We start from the raw sequence: 27,180 nt of genomic DNA on the forward strand, positions 1-27,180 counted from the left end.
GTTGAATAAATGTTCACAAACTTTTTGGTTTTGCATCATTTACTATGCTAACAATATAAGGAGCCAGCAGCTTTTTATGCATAAAAGCCCGTATCTTTAACAACTAGATCTTTTCCTCAGAGGGTTCTGATATGACAGACCCTAACCTAAATGTTATGCTATTTGAAACCAAACAGAAATGTTGACATCTCCATCCCCATAGTTTTAAGAACATTGTACCCCGGGACAGCCAAGTTATATTGACACCGGAGGCAAACCATCCCACAAGTATCTTTTTTCTGTGATGCTGGCAATCCAACGCAAGAACACATTAAATTCTAATTTGCTAGCCTTTCATGACATCCAACACCAGTTTTGCCTAAGAACAGGGCTGCCAGTAATACATTCTAGAGATTTCTTGCATACTTTCCAGTCTATCCTTCGAGCCACACGGGTTAGAAATCTTGCGTTTTTTAAAAGAAAAGCAAACGGATTGTGGGAAACATCGCCAGGAGGGCCAGCATCACACCCGTTTCCTGGGAGAAACTGAAACTAACCACTGCATGTACCCTTCAGGTTACCACACTCAGTCCCTAAATTAGGCCAGCAGAGCATTGATGATGAAGAGCTATCCAAAGTATGCAGAAGCTGACCCTCCGGTGCTCCTTTTTTTTTTTTTTTGCCTGTGTGCACGGAACACCTCTCAAGAAACCCAGCCATATGCTGAACCAAACTTTCCTGGCTTCTGCAGCTGGGTGGAAAAAACGCAAACCGCTGACCCTTTCCATTGGCTCTCCAGGCTGCTGCAGAATTCCAAGAACTGCTCATCCATCTAAACAGAAAGCAAACATTTCAAACAGCTGGATCGGGGGAAACGGTTTGACACAAGGGGTGAGCCACCTTGACAAGGATCTTCTCTCCTTGGAGGAAGAACCGTTGCAATGTTAAGGCTCTTTTGCCCACGTTTCAAATCAAATGCTTTTTCATCCCAGTTAATAAGGTTTGTGGAAAGGCTTCCCGTTACTTTTGCAAATTAAAATAATTTTACAGTAAGAACAAACCCAAGCAAATGACAGTCGGGATTGGACGGAGGACAATTGAATGAGGAAAGGGTAAGTGGCTGCGTGTTATTTGCCATCTGATGTGGCGACTGATATTGGAATAACATGCTGGCGTGTTTGTTTGTTTTTCCCTTCAAAGTTTGAACAATTATCGACTCCTCAGAAGAGTCATTTCTTCACCTCTTCCAGACAGTGACAATACTTAATGACCAGTAATAGCTAGTCATAAGTACGCCACTTTCTTAACTATACCACACTGCCTTGATGAGAGAGCCATGGTTAAGTTTCATGTTTCGACAGCACAGTCACTGGCACCAGTATTAGCAAAGTATCTAATGTGAAATTCACTCTCGAGTCTCATTCTCCCCGGGATTTTTCCAGCTGTGCCTCCCATGAATGTTGAGCCCACATGTCCCAGAATTCTCAACATATGCCCCAAATGTTCCATGTTAGGGAAGGCTGTGGCACAAATGGTATGCCGAGACACATGTGTGCCTTCCCCAGTGTCTGTTGCCTGCCTGGAGTTTCACAATTTCAACTTGGAAGGGCGCATTCTAACGTATTTAAGATAAAAGCCTTGACTAGAAAATAACCCCATTTTCTTCACCCTTTCCCTTCCTAGAGTCAGCAAAGACTAGCGGAGTAAAATCTGCAGGGACTTCTTTATCTTTCCCTTCCCCCCCCCTCCCCTTCCTTTAATGCAGTGGTTCTCAACCTGTGGGTCGGGACCCCATTTGGGGTCGAACGACCATTTCACGGGGGTCGCCAAACAACACAGTCCGCCATTTTTTTTCTCCTTTTCCTTAGCTGTGCTACTCCCTTTTATTCTATTGGCTTTTGAAAGCCAATAGAATAGACTCTCTTGAATAGAGTCTAATTCTATTGGCTTTCAAAAGCCAATAGGAATTGTCCAGGCTGTCTCCGCCCTGCTGAGCCTGCCAAAAGCCCCAGTCTGCAAACGGACTACCAGTTGAGTAGTCCTCGATTTACGACTGGTTGAGTAGTCCTCGACTTACGACCAGTTGGGGGTCGCAGCATTAAAAAGATTGAGAACCACTGCTTTAATGGGAGAAATAAGGTGATGTCCTTAGGGTCATTTTTCATGTTTTGCCTAATACAGGTAGTCCTCAACATACGAGCGCAATTGAGCCCAAAATTTCTGTTGTTAAAGTGAGACATTCGTTAAGTGAGTTTTGCCCCATTTAACGACTTTTCTTGCCAGAGTTGTTAAGTGAATGGCTGCAGTTGATAAGTTAGTAACCCGGGATGTTAAGTGAATCTGGCTTCCCCATTGACTTTGCTTGTCAGGAGGTCGTAAAAGGGGATCACATGATCCCCGGGACACAGCAAAAGTCATCAGTGTGAACCAGTTGCCAAGCATCTGAATTTTGATCACATGATTAAGGGGGAATGCCACAAAGACTGCAACTTTGAAAAACGGTCGTAGATCCTATTTTTCAATGCTTTTTGTAGCTTTGAGTGTTCACTAAATGAACTGCTGTAAGTCGAGGGCTACCTGTAGTTTTGCTCCCTGTCTCAGTTGAATGGCCACAGAACTGCTTAGAGCAAAGGCGCCAAACTTTGAGGCACCAAGGACTGGTTCTGTGGGGACAGGTGTGTCCACAGACCGGAGGGGGCATGTTTTCGTGCGCTGACTGCATCCCACAAGTGGGGCTCCACTTGTTTGCGCACGCCCCGTTGCTGGTCCCAGACCGAGTTTGGGGACCTCTAGTTTAGAGTCACTTTGGGGATGAAAGAAAAACAAACACAGACTCGATTCCCCAAATTTGTGACTGAAATCTCCTCTGTGATTTTATTGGTGGACTAAAAATATGCAGCTGCATGATATCTCGGCCAGAATCAACCCGGATAGAATTAGAGTGATGTTGCAGTGCTCCTTTCGCTAGATAGAAAAGAATAAGGCTAGGGTGAACTTGCTAAACTTTTATGGTCAGCCCCACAAGGAGGCTAACAGCATTGTTGTATAGAGCTAAACTTATAAAAGCTTTTTCTTCTTTCAAAAAGCACCTTAATCCCCTTTCAGTGACAAGACTTCTATTCGGACATCAAAAGCCAGGCAAGACAGAATATATGAGCCAGCCTTCCCAGCCCCAATTTCTTATTTGTACTACAAAGTCCGATCCCAGGAAAACACACTTGTTCTACCTTGTCAGTGTGCCAAGCATATACAGTTTCTTAAACCGGAGGGAGGATTAAGTATTCCAAGAGTCTTATTTTTTTGTTAATAAAAGTTTCTAGCCCCTATTGTTTTGAAGATAACATTTCAAAGCCTACATCATGTCATGAGCTGCTAACAGTTGAAGAAGCTCAACTGCATTGCCCTTTATGCATTGCTCTCAATTATTAGAATCAGGATTGTATTGACAATGTGTGCAATGCTTAAGTGTTTGGTTTTTTTTTTTCAGGAAAGAAAATGTGCTAATAAAGTATCCGGATTGAGTTTTATTAACATTTCCCCTTCTCTTTCCACAAACAGCATAAAGATCAGTGACTTGAAAAATGGTCTACTAAGCAGAACTACCATGCACAATAAGTTGATGTTTAGGGGGGGAAAAAAACACAGGTTTTTCTGTTTCCTTCCCTCTGAAAAACAACAGACATTTTCTTTTGCCACATAATTCTTATTTTAACAATACAAGGGTCTGTAGGGGGAAAAAAAATCATGCTAACCCCAGCAAATTCTGGCAGGGTTCATCTGCACAAAGCAGACCAGCATAAAACCTGGATAGGGCAGGAACAGCCCAAAGACAACTGTTGTACCCATGCCAACAGCACAACAAACTAAATGAAAACTGAGGCTAGAGTGAACATTGCATAGAGAAGAAAAGTGTCATGGGGGGGGGGGCTCAGTGATAATGCAGAAGGGTTGGGATATTATACTACTATGTGGCTAGGATTTGGAATCCTGGTGTGAACCTTGGGAGAGGTGTTAGGTTTTTCCCACTGAATCACATTACAATTAGGTTAGGTTTGACTTGTAGGGTCTGTACAGGACCGAGTTTCAACAACCACACAGAAATGGTTTCTCAGTGTGTTCTTCAGGAATGTAGCCAGTCTGGATCACAATTCTAGATTTCATGCTCAGTCTCCATCCTGACACTTGAGCCTGCTTAGCTCCTGCAAGAGGAGGCAAATTCTGCCACCTCATCTGGGTCATCTTAAGTGTGTGTTTTGTCTGCTGGTCATACCAGAAGTCTAATTTGAAGTTTGGTGATGGATCAGAAGGGGAAGAAAAAATTGCTCACCTTCCAATTCCTACAGCAGGGTGATTCTGGGAAAGGCGAGGGCTCCAGGCTATTATAATCCAGACATGCAAAATTCCAAGAGACCCAGATTTGCAGAAACAGACAATCCCGTCCAAGAGACGTGAGGCAAAATCCAAGCCCACCTCCCACTCCGGAGGTGGGCCGAAAACCCACACTCAACCTTTGAAGAGCTGCCCTTTAATAAACAAAATATTAAAATTGTCCGAGAGAAGAATTCAAGTTATGCATTTTATTTTTCCATCAGCCTGGTGGAGGAGGGAGGAAGGAGAGAGCAGTCATGGAGTTCACATGGTTGAAATGTGCGTTGCTAGATGGAGGACGGAATGAAGGAAGTGGAAAACATCTAGCAATTCTGCTTCGCTACATCCTATAAAATGTGCAGAATACGTAGCCTCTAGATTAGCAGTCCCCAACCTTTTCGGCACCGGAGATCGGTTTGGTGGAAGACAATTTTTCCACAGATCAGGGTGAGGGAGAAGAGGAGCGCGCAACCTAGATCCCATGCAGGCGCCGTTTACAGCAGGGTTCACTTGCTCGCTGCTCACCTCCAGCTGTGTGGCCCAATTCCTAGCAGGCCATGGACTGTTGCTGGAGCAGGGTCCAGGGGTTGGGGATCCCTGCTTGAGATCAGCCCTTCTCAACTTGGGCAACTTTAAAATGTATGGACTTCAGTTCCCAGAATACCCATGCTGACTAGGGAATTCTGGGAGTTGAAGTCCATGCAGATGAAAGTTGCAAAGGTTCAGAAACAGCACTCTAGGTGTTGCTGAATTATATCTTTCAACCTCCCTCTCCAGAGGTGCAGCTAGCTGAGGTTGTTAGAAGATCTGGCACCAAACATTCAGAAAGACCAAAGATCTCCACCTCCTGCCTAAGGGACTGCTTCAAACGATGGCAAGAAGGGAAGGTTTCCCTAAATCACTCTGGCCCTTATATGAACTAGCTCTAGATCAGACTAAACAGGACACGTTTTTAATGTCGCGCTCAAAGCCCAACGGGGACTTTTCCTTTCAGATTTGATTCTGGAATTCATCCATTAACCCACACCAAACTTCTTTTAGGATATTACATTTCAGGTTATGTGGCGCAACAAAATCCCACCTTGGGAGAGTTTCTGTGGAGGGTTGGTGGTGAGAGGCACTTCTCTTCAGGAACAAATTGCCAAGCTTATCCACCTATTGCACTCCCACACTCTCCCGAGCCTCGTTCCCTACTCTCCTTCATGGATACATCCCGTGTCTGTCCACCCTTTCTCAACGCAAAAGTCACAAGTTCACAATGGACATGGCCTTTGCAAGATCCTGAAGTATACTGGATGGGAATTTAGCACAAGTGAGTAAAATTACTTTAAGGAGACAAAAAAAATAAAAATAAAAAAGGAAAAGAATTCACCAGTATTCAAATATGCATTGGAAAGGGATGTGCTATAATTGCACAAAACGAGTTGAAACAGAGGAAGAAATTAAAAAGAGGGAGAAATTTTGAAATCGGGGAAGGAGGCAGAGTGGAGCACTTGCCTTGTCTTGTGGGGTCATATAAAAAAAGCAAGCTAGCATGAGCACAATATGAAGATACACAGGACGGAGGTTTTGTTTCGGAACTGGGGATAAGAATTACCTTGCTGTAAATCTTAATCTAGTTTTTTTTTTTCCTCTGAAAAGGGCTAAAGCAGGCACTACAAATAAATTCTATCTCTCTGAACTAAGAAAGGCATTGCCGGCTTCTCTGTGAAATCTGGTAAGTGAAATATATATTCCTAATGAACGTGGTCGTTTTATTCAAGCTTTATCTTGGTTAATTGCAATGCTAGACACAAAAATTGGGTCTTGCAAGCCTGCCTCTTCTCTAACCCTTAGCCCAAGCCTGCACCTCCGCCACTTCATATTAAGTTGCAAGCAGACCCACAACTATGGAAAAGAAAATTCCATCCAAAGAGCTTCTTGATGGAACTTTACTTTCAACTCTAGTTTATAAGGGGAAGTTTCCAGCAGACAAAGACAAGAACACGATGGCCAAGCAAGGACGAGTCCAAGACAAACAAGTGAACCTCTAAGATAAGCAGATGCAGGCCCCGCATTTTGTGCTGGTCATATGAGACCAATCCTCGGCCAACAGCAGTTGAAGGAACTTAAACCTGGTAGCATATTCCAGATTTAAGCCAAGCAGGGTGGCCAAGTTAAATCTGTCCTTAATATACCCCGAGTCCAAGTCCAAGGTAGTCTGAACGAGACAGCAGACCCAATTCCAAGCCAAGAGATAATTTGTTCAATTGATGTGTTGTTGAACTGGTTTTGGTAAAGAAATATGCAAAGCTCTGAGTTGCATGGATCTTAAACCAACTTTCCATCAGCATGGCTCTGATACTCTGAATCTCCACATTAGTGCTAAGAATCAGGGTAAATCAAGCAAGAAGCACAAACTGGTAGGTAGAACTGCTCCCCCCCCCCAGCAATGCATTTATAAAGTAAGCAGTGTTTGCCGAAGGAAAAACCTGAAATGCTTTTCATTTCAGAGCCACTGTGATCTAAGGATTAAGATACCCGGCTAAAAAGTGGGGGACCATGAATTCTAATCCTGCCTTACCCGTGGAAGGCAACTGGGTGACTTAGGACCAGTCACTCCCTCTCAGCCCAATCTACTTCATAGGGTTGTTGTTGCAAGGGAAATAGGAGGAAGGCAAGTTGGATAATTGTGAGTTAGTTGAGCTATATTTGAAACCATCCCTGCAAACTCACTTATAAAGTTATCTAGAAATGCATAGCACGTACCATAGCATAGCACATCTACCAATACATAAAATACACATTTTTATAACAAATAATCTACACTACTACCTAACAAATGAGCAAATGTAGCTCAAAGTCCACTGATCAGCCAAAGAAGAATCAGAGTTGCTGTAGAGCTGTTGCTAGGGTTTTGGAAATGTGCTGTTTGGTGTTGTTTCAAATGAACAAGTCTCCAGGGGAGTGACATGAATTCAGGATTATGGGATTACAGATGGAAACATGGGAGGAGGCTTTTCAGGACTTCCCCTCCACATCAAAATCTCTCGGCAAGGAGAGCTGGCTCTTTATATAGGTAGGTATACATCTTCAACCAGAAAATAATCCCACAATTGTCCTATATCTCATTCAGTATGAGCTACAGAAGCCTCAAATTAAATGTCAATCTCTCTATTTAGCACCATATTTTATTATTATGGATCTTACTGTACTTGAGTTAGCTCTCAATTAGAAGGAAGGTAGTTGTGCATAACCATTACTTCACAAATAATAAAAATGGGGCTTTCAAATGGTATAAAATGTTGCGGAGGAGGAGGAGGAGTTGTTGTTTAGTTTCTTGCTGCTGTCATTAAAATGGAGTTGGCAATCATTTATTTATCAAATTTATATAGCCCATTTTGTATGAGGGCTGCATGGGTTCAGTAATTCAGTCTTCATTGGCATCAGAGGGCCTTGTCCAATAATATTAGCAGGTATATGGGACATTTTCAGAGGGCAGAATCTGTTCTTTTTTAAATAAAAATGAAATAAAATAAAGATGAATAAAAGTGAATTGCCAAAATGAAAACAAAACACCCCCGTAATCGAATATTTGCCACACAATGTCAGGGCCAAGATCTAAGAATATTTGAGGGCCCAAATGTAGTCTAGGGGATCATAGCCTGCCTATCTGCTTTCAAGCTAGTAGGAAGTTTGTTAAAGGCTTGAAATTAGACCAAGTTTTCAATGACACCACAAGTCCGAAGAAAGTCAACAGGTAGAGAGGCCAGCTACAGAGGGCACCACCTAGCCACCATTAGCTGATCTCAAAAAACTAAGCAAGGCTGGAATTGGTTAGCATTTGAAAGAGGGACCATCAAAGGTCCTGGGACAAGCCACTTCTGTATTATTTGCCAAGAAAACTGCATGGATATGTCCAGGAAGTTACCAGGACTCAAAGGAAATTTGACCTTCAAACTTGGCAGAACTTGGTCTTTTTGAACACAGGATGTTGGGTTTTGACTTTCATTAAGCCAGCTCTTCTATCTCCTGCTGGAAGAAAAGAAAATGGAACACTATGTGCTATTATGTAGTTTCTCTAGAGGCTACCTGTATTGTTCTGGAGAGCACTGGGCAGGCAGACTCTACACAGCAGCCTACTGGCTAATCACTTCAGTGCTTTCAGCCTAAGACGGAGATATTAGGTACCACATTGTATGTATATGCATTAGACAGAGATATTAGGTACCACATTGTATGTATATGCATATCCCTTGATGATTTTTCCATTTTACCTCTGATTTCGGTACTGATTCCCAGGTGGTTCCTTAATAGATAAGAAATATTTTCCAAAAATATTTTAAAGAACACATTCATGTGTTACATCAAATGCCAGGCTTTAAATTCACTGCAGTCTTTCTTCCAATGTAACCAATTGTATAATAGTGTTCTGAAAGAACGAAGTGCATCTTTTAACTGCCGGAGCTGGCAATCTCCCGAGCTTCTAGAAAGCTTCTAGAAAGCATAAACATAGCTGTGGACATCCAGTTCCCAGTATTAGTCCGATACAAAAAGCTGGATGTGATACAGAGCCTGTGTTGCTTCATACATGTATTTTCTCTCTTGGACAGTTGCAATATGATGAACCTGTAAATTGATCGATTCATGGGTATAAAGCTGATAAACGATCACCAATATGACACGCAATACTTGCCAGACTCAGAATTATCATGCTGTATCATTCAGTGCAAAAGTCACTGTTAAAATTCTATAAATATAGGATCCAGGCAACTCATAACTACTATGCTTCTCATGTGAATTTATCTCACGTTCAGAAATTCCTCCAAAACCTTATTGCTGTTAGTGATAGCATAGATAATACTATAAGAAAGTGGCTGGCACATCAGTTTTAGAACTGTCTCCTTAGGACAGATTCTCCTAGTGCCAAGTTTGGTATCTTTTAGGCACTTGATGAAAGCCCTTTTCCGTTTTTTATGAGCTTTTGTCTTTTCCTTCTATCGTATTGGTTCACTGGGGTGCTTGAGTGTCCTTTTGTTTACAATTATTGTGGTTTTCTGGATTTAATGCAATGCAGCCTTTACCATTATCTGTACAATCTCTCCCTCTAGGACAATGGAGTGGTGGTGGGGGGGGGGGCAAAAAGCATAAACTAGAATCACCAGAGAGCATTATTAAAGCAGAGCGTTTATGAAGTGCAGTAAACAACCAGACAGCACAGGACAGAACTGGTAACAGGCAAACGACTCAAAGCGTCTTGGTTGAGGGGAAGAGCTCCCCACAAGCCTATTTTGGCTCAAAGCTTGAACTCCAATCACTCTTTCAAATCTTGCGGAACAACAGGCTCCCCAGAAAAGGGCCGGAATGTCTCCTTGGCAATTCTTCAAGTCCAGTTTTACAGATGTTGTCTACTGCAAAACACCAGATGACAGCCTGGTTTGTAGGCAAAAGAGCTGCAGTGCTTTCACCCGGGTGTGAAGATGGCTCCTTCTCAGGTTACAGCCCAAGAAGCTACTGGAAGCCTAGATTTCAGAGTCAGAGCACATGCCTGGGTCAACGTTGACCCAGAGTACTCCCATAGAAGAGACACAATGACTCACTATCTGAATCTACCCCTTTGTGCTGGGAGTTTCCAAGTGTCAAAACACTTGCACGCAATACAGCTGGGAAGGGGAATGACTCATTGAGAGAGATCTTTTTGGTGCCATAACATTTTGACCGTAATATCGGCTCTGCCTCTTCCTCCTTCCTCCATTCTACTTTCCGATGCCAAAGAAATAAGTCCTCATACCAAGTGCAAATAAACCACCTCCTTAACTTCACTGGAAGGCTAATCTAGGTACGGTCACCGCTTGACTGGACTGCTTATTGTCCTCTCACAAAGAGAGCAAGATGTTGGCAGAAAGACAGCAGAACCTTTTACAAACACAATCTGAAGATTCACGTACCAAAATGTTCTCTTGCATGAGGTGTGCCGCAAGTCAGCTTTGCTGGGAATGTGAGACACACATTTGATGAACAAAGAAATATGTAAATAAACTGTCTTTAAATTTTATTTTATTTTATTTTTAAAGCAGAGCGAGGAACATACAGAATAGAACCACAATGAGCTTGCTTTGAAGTTGTTAAGAAATTCTTACAGGTACTCAGTCCAAAACACATAGCCCAAATGTAGTGTGAAGTGATCCAGACTAGGATGCTGCTATGTCCATTTGCTGGTGAAAAACAGGCAGATCGTACATGAACACGATAGAAAACTAGAGAAAAATCTGCAAACCTTCGGGCGCTCCAATGTTGATTACCTTTGAAAATTTCACTTCTCTAGCACTCTGGACAAGCTATAATTACCACGTTCCTGTTGAAGGCTGATTTCTTTCAATCAGGCCCATCGACAACATGTGTTTTAAAATTCTTCTGCTGCTGCTTTCCCTAAATTCCAGAGAGATTGCAGTGACATTTAAGATTATGCATTATTTAAAAAAAAATGTGCATAACCTTTAGCACTCTACTCACAGATAAACCCTGGTAGTCCATTGAGACATAAAAGGAGAAGGTAAAATTACAGTCCAAAGCAATTAAAAGCCTTAACACACCAAAATATTTACAAAGCACTCTCACGTAAGCAAAACATAGCAGTTACAGAAACTGCCTTAGGCAAAGCAGTTGAGGACAAACATATGAGAAGTACAAATGGTCCTTTCTCCTTTTTCTTCCTTTAAATATTTTCTGCATTTTCTCATGTACAGGTTGCAAAAGGGAGGAAAGTTACCGAAACCCACTCCAGCACTGCCTAATATTTTTCCCCATTGGATGTGTTATGCTGAGAATTGGGAAGGCTAAAAGTATCCGTGGATGCAAACCTGTCTTGAATTCTATCCTAACACATTCGTGGACAAGCCTCCCATTCTAGCAAGGTCTGAATCGATTTCCACAGCACTGAAAAATGGATGAGGATTTCAAACCGCTTCACAATTTTTGCAAAATGAGACCCACAATTTCTTGTGCCTCTTAGATACCTTCTGTAGAAAGATAGGATTCCACTTAGGACACCAATTCCATCTTGGAATGCCATCACATCTGTTGGCCTTCAAATGTGTTGCACCATCTCCCTTAATTCTTCAGGTAGCTCAACCTATAGCTGTGACGGTTGAGTTTATGAGAATTGAAACCCAACAGAGTTGGAAGCAAAAGTCCAATTTATAAGCTAAAAGTGAAATCATTCTTCTCATGGACATCTTTATTTGACCATATCAACAACACTTATTCATAATAGAGAGAGATCAACTATTTTAGAAGAAATTTTTACAAAAGTACAATACTCCCCCACCCACCTCCCCAAAAAACCTAGTGAGACTTCAGTATATTACATAGTTATAGAATGATGATGTCAGGACTGGATGGAAAATACAGCAAACCAGGAAGGACAATGATGTATCCAGAAAAAAGAAGCATGGCCGGCTGCCAGCCCAGATTCAAGCATTCTGCATTGCAACACTTTATTATGGGACCACTTTGTTTAACTTAGTGAAGAACTGAACAACTTTCTATAAACTAGAGACTGGCTATTAAACAGATATCAGATTCCAGATGATGTTAGAGTCTGCTTATAATATTGCAGAGTTATTCGTATGTATTACATTATACCGATTACAGTGTCTTTCTCCATACTTTAAACACCTAACGCCTGAATCTGAATGCTTTAAATAGCTTGACATTTACTGTACCCGTTTTCTCTGCAGCTTTTAGTGCTAGGGTATATATGGCATTTAAAAAAAATTGTAAAAGATATTTTAGCAGCTCATTTATGGTATTTATTGCTGTTAAATACCTTAAGCTGTTCAGTGGAAATTTGGGAGGAGTGGATTATAAGCATTTGCAAGGATTATAATTTTATTACTTATTTTGTAGAGGCCAATCCCTTCACCTATTCTTTACATATGGGGCCAAACTGCTCAGATTATATGAAACCACTAATTTGGGCGGGTGAGTGGGTAGATATAAAAAAGCAGTACAGTTTTATACTACCTTTCAAATATATATATTTTATGTGAAATACTGTTCTTTAAAAAAACAAAATAATAGGCAGACAGAGCCTTCTAGGCATAACCTGAATAAACTCAGGAAAGTATGGGCATCAATTTTTTGCCCCTCGCTCTGAAAACAAATGAAAACATTTAAGCCAAACACTCAAAAAAAGCACACAATTCTGCAAATGTATAAATATTCAAAGGGATTGCCTCCTAAAGTTTACACAAGATAACAAATGATCTTCAACTTGTGCCTTGTGTTGCTATCCACAGAAGGCCCCATTTGTAATTAAGAGGAAATACTGGACAAAGTTCTGAATGCAAAATTATGGAAGATATTCCAGTTTGCAATTATACATAAACTAAGACAGTTCATATATTCATTTTTCTTCATAATTTTATTTTCTTTCATAGGCAGATACAATTCACATATATGATAACGATAGGGGTTTTTTCCCCCACATTGCCTAATTCTTAGAGTCTGCATTAAACTTCACTCATTATCTTAAAATTTTAAATCGCAGATGAAGAAACTTTTTGTGTGTCTCCCATTATTCGGCTCAATTTCATCTGACAATTTCCTAATGAATTTCATTTCATAACTTTTAATTTTTATGCCATTTTGAAATATCTAATAACTGAACTATGATTGCGTAACAACATAGATTTAAATATGAATATATCTATTTTTAATACAATTTGGGCAAAGATATCAACTAACAAGAAGTAAACAATGTGCCAATCAAGGAACTACAAACTCAGACAAACGAGCTAACAGTAAATAATAGCCTAATCAAGGAATTAAGATCACTCCCATTAGTTTATAAAATAGAGAAAATTCTACTCCGTTTTAGCACTGATGACGTTACCTAGTTCGGTGATGAAACATCTGCAAGAAAACAACCAAGCTCAGAGAACCCCAAGACCCCACAAATGTTCTCTTCTATCGAAGACATAATTAAAAAAATGTATTTCATCCAACTCACATTACCTGCTTGCTCTTCTCAATGATACAAACCTGACAATGCCACAATAAAGACTGAAGGGATTTTTCTATTTCTAATGCAGATGATTAAAAGATTTGCTGATACATATCAAACTGCTAGCTATAAGGAGGCTAGGTTCTAAAAAAAAGCCTTTATGGCTCTTGTAGAAAGGTTAATATAAAAACAATATTCTAGTGTTTAATGTTTCTTTGGCCCTGCCATCTATCCCCCTCAAGTCCAAATTCTTTTCTTTGAGCTATGACTTTGTAAGACAAGAACTTTTACCTGTAAAATCAGCAAGTTTTCATCACTGGCTGCTTTCTTAAACAAAGAGATTGCTTAAGAGTGATAGCGGTCTATATTGACAGCCATGCTGCATACATTTTAGTGTTTGATGCCAGATTTATGACCACCACAGAAGACACACACCAGTTTTTCCATTAAACCAAGAATCCTAGTTTCTATATCAGAAAACACACCTATAAGAGCTTCAAAGAACTCAGTAGATAGGAACGGTGGCCATGCCACGACAGTCCAAGTAGTCCTCGACTTACAACAGTTCATTTAGTGACCAAAGTTACAATGGCACGGGAAAAAGCGATTTATGCCCATTTTTCACATTTATGGCCGTTGCGGCATCCCCACAGTCACGTGATCCAAATTCGGATGTTTGTGTCCCAGAGTCATGTGATCAACCTTTGTGACCTTCTGACAAGCAAAGTCAATGGGGAAGAGCCAGATTCACTTAACAATGTGTTGCTAACTTAACAACTGCAGCGATTCTCTTAACAACTGTGGGAGGAAAGGTGATAAAATGGGACAAAATTCACTTAACAAATGCTTCATTTAGCAACAGAAATTTTGGATTCAATTGTGGTGGTAACCTGAGGACGCCCTGTATCTAGCAACATTTAGAAATGAGAGGGCATCCTTACTTCTTTAACTCCATGCTGTTAACTCCAACCCTCCCAACCACTAATTGTAAGTCCATTAGAAGGTAAAAAGACAAAGTACATATTGTTGGACGTGAGGATTAACACATCTTTTTCTCTCTCACTCCCACTCCCTCGTGTACATTTTTTATCTTTTATAGCTACAAGCATATCCTTGCAATCTCTGGATAATGCCAACTGGAATCTCTGATGATGCCGGATAGAAACTCTTAGTCATTTTTTCCAGTGCTCAGGACCCAAGTCATTTGCAATTTCCTTCCCTTTCTCAAGACTTGTAAAACCCACAGCACTTTGTAAGGCAGTGAAAATAAATCACGTTTAGCCAATGCATGTGCAGCTCTATAATGGTGCCTCCATAAGGGTCATTACCATTCCATAAAGGCTCCCGGGTTTCGTACTAGGAGGAATTCAGCAGCAAGATACACTAAAAGACTAAAGGAATAAATGTTGGTCCATAAAGAGCAAGGCTCCCAGCGAGCCACAAATGAAGAGGAACACCCAGAGAGCCTTTGCAACATGTGCCCAAAGCAACACTAAGTCACTAGCTGGATCTGACCGGTGTAGGATTATGTCATCGTGTCTATCCCACAGTCTCCAAAGAAGGGAAAAGCCCACTTTTCTCAGCTCCCCACTGGGATTTCAGAATTTTTACACAAGCTGCCAAGTATCAATTCGAGACCACAAGAGACAGGACAAAATGTTTTTAAATGGGAGTGAGAAAAATCTCAGAGCACCAAGACAGAAAGAAGCAGCTGGCAGCCCGTGGACGTAGTCAGAGCCCCAGGAGGAATGCTGGGTGACCTCCCGGCTGCTAACCCACTCTCTGCTTCTGGATGCAACTCTGCAACAGGGAAGGGAACAGCAGGCCCAGGCACAAACAGTTCCCTTTTGGACTTCAGCAAGCTGTCAGGGCAAGCCAAGATCCCCATCTGAAAACAGGGCTCGGATTTGCCAGGAGAACTTATCTTCCGTTAGCACCTACGCATCCCACTCTCACAATGCAGACAGCTACCCTTTCTTTGGCTTGCCAATGCCGCACTTCAGAGTATGAGTCTAAATTGTCATCTTGGATAGCAGCCAATGTATTGGCAGCCAACCCACTTCTTTCTCTTATCATAAGGTAGCTGCTCCATCAACAGTGTTGAGCTGCAGAGAATGTAATACACAATGAGAACCACAGGCCCCATGGAGCTGCATGCAGAAAACCAGGAACGTGCTCTGGCTGTTTCACTGTGTGCGTTCCACAATACTTCGAAACCGTGCATGAGAGGCCCTGATTGATCCTTCTGCTGGTCTAGGCATGACAAGAGCCAACAAAAGTCATGCTGTTGCCTAGATGGCCAACTCCCCTGAAGTTATTTATGTCTTTCCCCGGAGCATAAAAATCCCCTCCCCCCTCAAGATTCGTATGGAGATTTCATCCTTAGCTCTTATGACTAATGAGGGAGGCCTACAACTACATGCTTCAATCTCTTCACCCTTAAGAAGTGTTTTTTCTATTCAAAGTCCCAGTCACTCTGAACAGAAACCTGACATGCTGCTCAGATCAGCTAAGGTGAGGAGGGGGAGGAGAATGAATGCAAGTGGAAGAGAAGGAGACAAAGTGATTGGGACTCAGCCTTCGTGGTTTCATCTTCTGACAGGGAACTCGGCTCAAAATGGGACTGGCTGTGCCATTTCCCCACCTTATGCCTTTCTCTACTACACTGTATAGCAGGGGCCTTCAAACTTGGCCCTTTTATGACTTGTGGACTTCAACTCCCAGAATTTCTCAGTCAGGCAAGCTGGCTGGGGAATTCTGGGAGTTGAAGTCCACAAGTCATAAAAGGGCCAAGTTTGAAGACCCCTGCTGTATAGAATCGCAAGCCTCCCAGAATCACTTGGCTGAGATGAGCAGCTACAGAAATGGAATAAATGAATGAATGAACAAACAAAGGAATAGACTTAAGTTTGGGAAGAGTTGCCAGCTCTGACTTGCAAGAAAATGGGGGTGGCATACTCTGAAGGCAAAAATAAAAAATAAAAATGCATCCTTTTTTCTTACTTGCCATCAGACTCTTTCCTCTGTAGTGAAGAGAACAGAGTTTTTCCCCTTAACTATGCAGCATCTTCCACTGCCTCCAAGATACTTAGTACTGTACACACAAAGCAGGCCTTAAGCAGAGAAACTGTTGATGCCAAATCACAGAATATACCTCAAAAGTTAATTTTAAGTAAGCTTCAGCACACAACACTTTCCTTCTGATATTTCTGTCTTTGTTGTTTCCTCAGGAACAAAACCCCCCATCACCAAGAATACATTCTGAACCACTGAATGTAAAAATGCTAACAAAAAAATAACCCATTTTCCTTTTCTAGAGATCAAAGATCATGTGGATGATAACATGTTGAAGGATGAGCACTCTCATGCTCACAAATACAAAACAATATACTCCAGTGGATTTTTTTACTCAAGGGCCACAGTAAAACTCCCACCCCAGGTTCTGGCATTCTGTTTCCTTCCCCAAAGATGCTCACTCACTGTGCCGCAGACTTTCACGTCATGCAGTCGTCCCCATTCATCCTCATAGCTATCCACCATCATAATGCTGTCATCTTCTTCTTCACTGCCCAGCTCTGCATGGAGATGGAGCCGGACTTCTTCACCCAGTGAATGCATCCCTACGGCTGGGAAGAGACCTTCTGGTGAGAGTGGCATTATTGTTGAGCCCACCTGTTAAGAGGAGGCAACAGTTACATAGATTAGATCAGTTTAATCTATCTAGGTAATCATACCAAAAAGCCATTCTACAGACTGTACAGAATGAAGTAGCAGAATTAGCTGGCAGAGATCTTGGGTTGTACCATTCTGGACTGCAAGTGGAGGGGGAGAAACATAATTTGAATTCTTTCATCCAATTAAAAAAGAAAGATGCAGATTTTTTTTTTCCTGGTGCAGCAAGTTTCTTATACCTAGTCCTTCTGAGTGTGAAACTATTTTAAAAAATGCAAACTAACTCATTATTTACAGGAAATCCTGGATCAAATAAAATCTTAGTCATGTTTTTAAGTGAATTACTTTGGGGAAGTCATTCAGTTTATTGGGGTGGAGGTGGGAACATGCTCATCTCTCATTTATGTTCTCTGTTCACTTATCCTCTCAACTATTTCACTTGGAGTATAAGATAAGGTACATGAGATTCCCAGGCAGCTGTCCCATCAAAACACCAAACCCAACCTACATATCCTTTGGTTTAGCAACATTGCTGCAGTAGGTGCCTTCAGTGCAATAGCAATAGCACTTAGTCTTGTATACCACTTCAGAGTGCTTTACAGCCCTCTCTGAGCAGTTTACAGAGTCAGCATATTACCTCCCAACACTCTGGGTCATTTTACTGACTTCAGAAAGATGGCAAGCTGAGTCAGAACTTACCCTTTTTCCATTTTTGGTGAAGAATATCTGTGCTGTCTGGACTTCAAAGGACACTGGCTCAATCCCACAGCCTATCCGGTCCCCAGAATTGCATTTTGTCCCAAATTGACGTCCCTTGGCTCGACCATTGTAAAGTCTGGATAAGGAAAATCTCAAGTAAAATCTCTGTAAATCTCACAGAGAACTTTAAACAACTAATCAACAATATGCTAATGTGATATGATGCTCAATTAACAATAGTATAATTAGGTCTGCTTTATAATCCTAGAGAAGATGCCCCTAGTTTGACAGCCACAAATCTATTTCATCTTGTTTTTCAAAAGTTGGAATACTATTTTCTATTCCAGTTTCTTACACATTCACATGATAAAACATACGTACACACAAACACACATACACACACACACACATAAAATCTCTATTCTCTGCTAAATGCAGACAGTTGTCATGTATGCACTTTAAAACCATGGATCTTGTAGAGACTCACAGTTCTCATCCACGTTTAGGCAGTCCAGCCAGTGATCATCAAAGTGGTAAGCCAATATTTAACTGACTGTGGTTTCTTTAACTGAGGTACAGCCTGACATATTCCTTACACCTAAAGCAACATACACAGGAGGAGTGTTATGTCTGGTCTGCCAAGCTTGTTAACTTACTTGCCATCATCAGCATGATAGGCAACTGAATGCGGTAGCCATCCAGGCTGATGGTCCAAACTGTAATACTGAGGCACCAGCCCTACTGCAATGGTCCCACGCACACCACTGTCCACAATTGATACCTAGAACAAGTTGAAAGAATGGATGCATCAAAACCTTTCACCCAGGCAATTTTTTCCAAGGATGATGACTATGTCTTTACAAAACATGAAGCCAAGGACTGAATATATCTCTTGTTTTACTAATTGCCTGAACAAAATCCAAGGATAAATAAGATAATGTAATACATCCATCTCATTTGTCCCACCGAGGCAGGAAAGTAGTATTTAAAAGAATGAACTGTAAGCCCAAAAGTTCCCAGGACAACCTTTCTTGACATGAACTCTATAGCTGCTTTAAGCTACATCACTCAACCTCTCCATTAAAGTACCCTTTGTTCTTAATCCTTACTAGAAACCTTGTGCATACCTATATAATTCTGATTTTGCAGAGGGTTTCTAGAAAGGATTCCAGATGGCAAGCATATAAATTAATTGAAAAGTAATTTAATGCATTTTTTAAAACTCGAGAGATAATTTAGGACAACCTCTGTAAACCCGTTAGGTGGCATGCTGGTTACAATTAACAAGAAGCCAGACAGAAGGCATCAAGGTGTGGAATGTTTGTATAAAGGCTAAGAGAATATATTTTGATTAGCTGTTTTCCACATTATTTAGAACCATCTCCCCTGCACCTCTTTGCTCATGAGATCTACAAAGCAGACTTCTAAATACTAGAGATGGATTCACAACCCAATATAGTGTTCCCATTTTCATGGTAGCCAACTGCTTTGTTAGAAGTTAGAAGTTCAGTATTCATGCACAGTGGCTTATTATACAAGGAAATTATTGAACAAGGAAGTTATTTCCTTCCAACTTTCTTGCTCAACAAAATTAACTTTCCAATTCTTCTAGGAAACCTTTTTCCTGATGATTTCCAACTATACTGGAGTTATATCTCAAAGCATTCCCAATTGTCCCACTAAGTTGGGAATTCCAGGAGCGTATTTCTGACACATCTGGAAAGTCTCAGGTTGCAAAAACCTACCTTCAATACTGATTTATAGCTAGGGAAAAGCTGGAGAAAAGTTTCCTGAAACATTAGCAGTCTACATAAAAATTCACTGTCCAAGAGAAGATTCATAAAATATTTGAGCTTTGCAGCTCATCTGGTCCGAGGCTGCACAACCATTTTGGGCCAAGAGCTATTGAGTGACAGATCACAAGATATATCCCCAAATGTTGACAGAACCAGGAGAAAAAAAAAACCTTTCAATTATATTCTGCTAAATTTAATTTAGCTGAATGAACTAAATATAATTCAAAGATTTGCTCCTTTATATTTAGCAATGTTTCTCTTCTATCTCATTAAAAAAATGAAAAAAAAATATTACCCACAATCAAAGACAATCTATTCTACAAATATCTCCTCTTGTTGGAAGATCTTTTAAAATTAATCTGTTTAGCAAAACTCTGCCTCTGTATAACCAGTATCAAATAGTTCTAAGTTTTCTCTCTCAAGTAATAAAAAGAGAAGGAAGGGCAGCATGTCGGAGAGGGTCTCCACTAAGAGTAATGTTGAAAGAGACTTCCCAGATGGTGAGCCAAACTGGTTACCTCAAAATAATTGTTGTCTTTGGTCAACGGACGAGGAGCAACGTAACAACCAACTTCTCCAGAGTTTCCATGGTAACTGCAGAAAAGATACAAAGGTTCTCCAATACTCAAACCAAAATGTATGACATTACAAAAGGACAAAAGAAAAGACCAGAATAGATACCCGATGCCAAGGAAGATACAAACTCTAGGCCAAGGGGTCTTCAAACATGGCCCTTTTATGACTTGTGAACTTCAACTCCCAGAATTCCTCAGCCAGCATGCCTGGCTGAGGAATTCTGGGAGTTGGAAGTCCACAAGTCATAAAAGGGCCAAGTTTGAAGACTCCTGCTCTAGGCTATAGATAATTAATCTTCAGGGCTCAACATTCTGCCCTCCCCTAAAAAATATTCATATTTAACTGGCCAGAAGTACCTTCAAGAGAAAACAAATAACATTCTAGCCTAGGGATGCTTAGTGATCCTCAATATTTGGTTTCCGAGGTTTCTGTGCTTAATAGCAACAAGAGGAATTAATCTCTCCCGAAGTCATTTCGGACAGATAATGGGAACCAGAATTCGCCAATTCTTTTTTTTTAAAAAAAAGATTTGCAGCTTTTTAGATAACAGTTTGGAATCAAAAGTCTAATGGGATTCAAAAATCTCTCTTTGAGGGAGATGAGCAGTTCAGAAATGTGAAAAATAAAATAAATATATCTTGTGTCATACTCATATGCCAATATAAGCACTAAGATTCCCAGTAGAATTTAATTATCCGAAGAATGGCAAGAAAAGGAGCACAATTAAGCATTCCATCATCCTTGCAAAAGATGGGATAACACACACCCTTCCCCAATTAATGTTGCTGTTGTAAAATGACTGTAAACAAGATCTCACAAAAACTAACTAGCAAAGAGGGCTGTTAATGGTTGCTACCTCTGATTTAAAACTACATAATTCACATTGCTCAAACACATACATACATAATATGAGTGTATATACTCATATGCAAAAACCCAGCAAAGAAATGCAAAATTAAACCATGGAATACTTATTATAATTTGAAACACTTATCTTCTTTCATTAGGATAAAAGAACGCTTGTAGGCATTATTTTAACAGCCTTTATGTTAGTTTATTATGGTCACATTATGGAGGGGGATCAGCTGCTTGGACTAGTCTCTGCAGTTGTCTTTGCAGCATTTTAGGAAGTCACAAGAATGATTGGGCCCAAGGTCATCCAGCTGGCTTTGTGCCTAAGGCAGGACTAGAACTCATGGTCACCCCATTTCTAGCCCCAGGCCTTAATCACTACACCAAACTAGCTCTTATTAGGGTCACTAAAGTTAAAGATGCTTTGGAGGTTAGCCAACCTATTAAAGAAATATGAAATGATATGCATCTTCAAAATCAAATCCACATTTTGGTCAGGAGATTAAAATATTCTGAAATCATTGTTGTAAGTAATGCTATTCAAGCAGTTAAAATAATTTTTTGAATGCAACTATAAAACATTCTTTGTCTTTAATTGCTCAGTCACTTCAAAAAACTGTAAACATTAAGCCTTCTTTCAGAAAAAGGAGACATTCTAAATGTGCTTGAGTAATAAAATATGTACTCTCCCTATGCTGAGCACTCTCTGCTCTTCATTTAAATATTTGAGACATCCCTCATTCAAGTTTCTTTCAACATTCAAACATCACAAACTACCTTAATGTGTCTCCATCAACAAGGATATGCTTGAACCTCTCTTGGTAACGAATGGCTCGCACTTCTCGAATCTCCCGGATCCTCCTCCTCCAGTTTAAAAATCTGTAGTGCAGGTTTAAATCATCCATTATAGCTGTAACGATCTACCTATGGGAAATGAGTGTGTTTAAACATCTGAAGAAATGGCACAACACATTCCAGAATCCGGAGATTCTAGCCAGGTTGTTATAAAACTTGGCTTTATTATGGCCAACTCCAATATCCCTTGACCTTATAGAAATAAGCAAGCTAGACCACTCAGATGCTTTAGGCCAGGGGTCTTCAAACTTGGCCCTTTTATGACTTGTGGACTTCAACTCCCAGAATTCCTCAGCCAGCATGCCTGGCTGAGGAATTCTGGGAGTTGAAGTCCACAAGTTATAAAAGGGCCAAGTTTGAAGACCCCTGCTTTAGGCCAGCAGCCCCCAACCTTTTGGGACCGGTTCCATAGAGAGGTTTTTCCGTGGACCAGAAAGCGCGTGGTATTGCGTGCTGCCTGCTTCCCACAGATGGGGCTTTGTTTGTTTGCACGGCCCAGTTTCTGGCATGCCTTGGTACTAGTCCACAGACTGGGGGTTGGAGATCCCTGCTTTGGGCTACAACCCTGAGAAGCTCTGATCACTCACAGTGGGGGCTATGGCTACCTAAGATATCTCAAGGATTTCAATCTAATGTACTTGGTGGTAATATCAAGCTTGTATATAACCAAAATAAATTCAATACTCATTGATCCATGAAGATTCTCAATTAGATATAGATTAATAGATTTTGATTCTACTATCCCAGTTCAGTCAGCCTCCAATAATCACGACTGACACAATATATTTTTGAGGGATTATTCTAATCAGTACTATAAATATCAAGTTCTGTAATGTTACAAAAACAGATATAAGTTGCACATTTTCTAAGTATATTTAGTTATAAAACCTGTTTGGGGATAAATTACTTTTCAAAATCTTGCCACTTGTATAATTTGCTTTTCTTTGCCATCAAGATTGCTCCCATTTCAGCATTTCATTTTATATTAACCTAGTGAAATGAGAATATTTGTTATTATTATACACTCTAAGATCAATAGAATGATGCTTAAAAATATGCACAAAAGCAAGGTAGGATCCCCAGGAAATAAATCAATGCCATTCAGAGACTTCCATGGAAAACCATGAATTTTATTTAGGTCTTCCTGGTCCACAGTTAGCATTTCAACTAGGCCAAATATTGTCTCGTAATATCTTAGAGCTTGGCCAGTCCAGACTCAACTTTTTCCCTGCTCCATGTCTTTACACCTACATTTGAAAAGTTACCTGTCAGTTTTGTTTGAGTCCTATATGCAGCTGTTAAGATCTGTCTATTCCTAGCTATAACACTACTTAGACCGGGGCATGAAAACTTTTGAAAATTAGAAACTGAATAACTTGGGAGTGAGGCTGCAATAGGCAAAGCAATATGATGAAGTCCATCTGGCAGGTCCATATCAGACATCCAGAAACTTTTCCAGATTTTGTGAGAGCTTTTTTTCTTTTAAAATGTGGCAAGTCTAATAGTGGCACAACTTTTTTCAACTTCAAATGGCAAGAAATTGCACTTCCAGTTTTCAGCAAGCAACTGAAATGTGGCAGCTTGTTAGGATGGCTCTACAAGCCCCTCCAAAAAAGAGGCCTCAGGAGCCACATGTGGCCTTCTTCCACCCTAGAAGTAGAAATCTTTTTCCTCTTACAGAAATAAGTTGTCCATCTAATTCAATATTGTTGAGAGCTGACTAATGAATGGCAGTATTTCTTATAAGAATTCTTCCAATCTTATCTGGACTAAACTTATTCTACATATAGTACAAAGTCCACCAACGTCATCTAATTATACTTTCTCTTCCTGCACCAACTGTTTTTTTTTTCCTAGCATAATCAAATTCTTCCCTATTAGCTTGGCTAGCTTAGGTTTTAGGAACTAAGTAGAGCAAAACTGGAAGCCATCTTAAATTTGCTTTGTAAAAATCCAGCTGACCACTAGATGGGAGCAACCGGTTCAAATTGCTGTCTCTTTGCTGCCATTTAGTGGTCCTCCAGATGTTTGCAGCTAACATGTGGTAGCTCTATCTTTCAGTCAGCAGGTGACAGTAATCCTATGATACAAGCAGTGCTTTTTTTTCTATAAAAAAAAAAAGGTGCCAGAACTCACACACATCATACAACCTGCCTTGCCTACCCTACAAGGTTTCATCCAAAAAAGGTGCCGGAACTCCGTTCTGGGCGTTCTATGAGAAAAAAAGCCCTGGATACAAGAGTATTATTATAGTAGTTAGAACAGTAATGGGGGTACACTACAATTAACTTCATTAAAATCTCTCTTTTTTTTGGCTAGAAAGTTCAACCATATGGCCTTATGGTGGTCTGTATTTCTTCACCAAATTTATCTCCTGTTATGAAACTAAAATGTCACCTTAAATTCCCTGGAAGAGAAAAAAGAAGAAGAAATGAAATTAATTCAACACACCCATTATACCCTATTTTCACTCATTCTAATCCCGGGGTTTCCGTTGCTGCCTTCGGAGCGCCAAGTGCTGAACGTACAGCGTAGCAAGGGAAACAGTGCCTCTGAGAACATTCAGAAGGTCTGCTCCGATCATTAAATACAATCCGGGGATTCCAAGGAGGAAAAGGACTCGTGTCAGCCCCCTTACACCATTTTTTTTTTTTTTTTTTTGCCTATTAGGAAAATGACTCTCCCCCCTCCTCCCGCCGGCCATCGCTTTCCACAGCTGTCCGGCATTCAAATCCAGAGCAAACCGTGACCCTCACCCTTCACAGCCAGCCTCTCACGCCCTCGCCGACATCCTGGAGCCGTGAGGAGCTGCTCCACCGCCCCTGCACAAGATGCCTCCCCGGGGACCCCGCGCTCCCTGCTGCCCCGAACCGTCGCTCCGATGCCCAAGGCGGCCCTTACCCCGAGAGGCCCTGGCGCTCCCTCCATCAGCCCCGCCCTCCGCAGCCTCGCTTCTCCCGCGGCTATTAACTCAGCCGCTTCCCGGCTAGGTTGACTTGCCACCCTGTTCACATCCGGGCTTCCAGCTTTCCCCGCCCTTTCTCCCGCCTATACCGCGTGCTCGGCCAACCTCCAAGCCGCTATCGCCGCGCCCGATCGCCGCCGGAAGCCAATGAGAAGCTTGAGGAGGGCGCGTTGTCTCGCCTCCCGGAACTCGCGAAGGAAGTTAGTGAATGGGGGGCGGCGAGGGAAGCTGTGCGGAAGGTATGAATGGAGAGCGGGTGACGCCGTTCTACGGGGGCGGGAGGGTCGGCCCGCCGAGCTCGCCTGTGTGACGTAAGGGAAAGGCGGCGGAGCGGTGGCCAGAGGTTCCTGAATGGCAACAGGGTGGAGAGCGGGGGGGGGGGGCTGAATTCACCTCGCTCCTTCTAGGTGTATTACTTTATCTTCCGACAACGCCATTGGCTGGGGAAGATTAAAAATCTGCACCCGGGGGGGGGGTGCCTGGCACAGGTTACCTAAGGACTATCGTATTGTCACCTATTCTAAAAATCTGTTTCTCATGTTATATATAGAGCATGTCTTTGTCACAGGCTCATATCGAGCCATGTGATACGGAGAGCAGCGGAGGCTCTTAATCCAAGCCTCGCATACGAAGGTTGGAAGTACGATTCAGGATTTGAAACAAATACTTTTCATTCAGAGAGGGTGTGCTGTAGCCATTATGATATTGAGCTACGATTGGAGAGACCAGGGTTCTAATCCAGCCTCGGTTATGGAAGCTCACAGGATAATTTTGGCTAGTCAATCTCTTTTTAACCCAACCTACCTCACAGGGTAGTTGTTGTGGGGAGAAATAAGAGGAGGGGCACCTAGACTCTCCGTTTCAAAAAGGAAGGATATCAATATAATAACTTGATGTTGCAGTATGGCTCATGGGACACAGTAAGCGCCAAAGGGTTAATTCCTTTTATTCTTTCCTCACTTAACTGCTGGGGGGAAGAAAGCTATATTAACATGCAATACAATAAAATGAAGAGGCAGGAAGCTCAAATGAACTTTTTTTTTTTAAAGAGTTTTAAGAAAACCCTAGCTTTAAGCAATACATAGTGCTCATTTTCCCCAGAAGGATTTTGGAATCTATGCAGATAGAGAAAAGAGAAACCAAACAGGGATTTCTTAACAGAAAGTACATATTCAATATGTTCACAAAATATAATATTCTGAATTCTTGTGCAGAACAGATGTCAGCCTTATGCAAATTCCCACAATGCACTATTGTTCCAGTGCTGAGTTTTAGAATCAGCTTCTGCTCAAACCTGAAACTTCTGAAACTTGTTTTTAAACTGCTATGGCAGAGATGAAAGCATCTGGTGAGGTCATCTAGAAACCAGTGTCATACAGTGATGCAGCTAATGCAGCTATTTTATAATGAAACTATGCTGGGTTTTAACGTAGAACAATCTATATTAACCTGTAGCTACGTTCCACAATATGGAAGTAATTGTTTGATAGATCTCTGCAACTCAAAAGCCACTAAAATTTCCCATCTAGATTCATCCCTAATATTTCTCTTCTTACTTCTCCTTGCCGTTATGTTTCCACAATCCCAACTTTTTGATAAGGAAAGCATTGTTACACCCTCCCCAGAACTTGAGTTTCATTTCTGACTCATTCTCCTTTTTTCCCAGCTGTTTCAACCATACCTCCTGCATCTTAAATGTAATGTTGCTGCTTTTGCTATTCTTACAAAGAACATTTTACCTTCTGTAGCATTGCAGTGGGGCTCTCATGCCAGCTGCTTTGGAGTGGAACTTAAAAAAATCTGCATTGCTCAGTTGTCCTTTGACAGCCTGCAGCAATTCAGAAGGGGCGGTGGACTAAGCTTCAAATTGAAACTAAGAACTAGGATGAAATCTTCGATATGTACTTAAAACTGAGGCACAAAGAAGGAAGTTAATCAAGCTCTACCTGTCTGGGGAAAATTAGATAATCTGTCCTACTCAGGGAATTTCAGTCTGCTTTATATTTTCTTTTATTGACTGAATTGGTATCTGCTCATGAGAAAATATGCCTTTACATAGCTATTTGACTAGGCACATAGTTACAATATCCTGGGGATTTATTGCATGATGGACAGCAAGGCAGATTTTACTTCTGCAGACTGGCAGTACCTCACGAGATTTTGGATGTTATTAAAGAGTAGCATATTATAGATATTTAAAAATCGTAAGTGTTGTATGAGGGGAGGCTCTGAAATAAGATTTATATATCTTATTAACCTATGGCTAAATTTTGATGCATTTACTAAGTTATGGTTTAATTATAGTATGTCAATTGGCTAGGTTCAAGCAACATGTTTAGCTAAGCAAACCACACATTATAGTTTCATACCAAAAATGGAGCAGCTCCTTTTGCGAAAGCTATTAAGTCTTTATCATACAGTTACATATCTTA

The 27,180-nt window shown here is 41.1% G+C and overlaps 1 protein-coding gene across 5 annotated transcripts in view; it reads right to left on the bottom strand.

The window, feature by feature from the left end:
- SPRYD3 (SPRY domain containing 3) overlaps positions 1-24,818 on the bottom strand; it is a 44,730-nt gene extending 19,912 nt beyond the window's left edge. The window contains exons 1-6 of one of the 5 annotated variants that reach the window (XM_039344760.1): positions 24,685-24,818; positions 21,706-21,852; positions 20,019-20,094; positions 18,361-18,485; positions 17,705-17,840; positions 16,814-17,005 (exon numbers count right to left, since the gene is read on the bottom strand). In XM_039344760.1, coding sequence (XP_039200694.1) covers positions 16,814-17,005; positions 17,705-17,840; positions 18,361-18,485; positions 20,019-20,094; positions 21,706-21,833 — 657 coding nt within the window. In that variant the 5' untranslated portion in view covers positions 21,834-21,852; positions 24,685-24,818. The other 4 variants (XM_039344759.1, XM_039344763.1, XM_039344761.1 and 1 more) reach the window with 4 other exon arrangements.
- Between the last annotated feature and the right edge of the window lie 2,362 nt (positions 24,819-27,180).

Source organism: Crotalus tigris, unplaced genomic scaffold (genome assembly GCF_016545835.1).
Source record: "Crotalus tigris isolate CLP2741 ecotype Arizona unplaced genomic scaffold, ASM1654583v1 scf7180000017937.1871474, whole genome shotgun sequence".
NCBI lineage: Eukaryota > Metazoa > Chordata > Lepidosauria > Squamata > Viperidae > Crotalus > Crotalus tigris.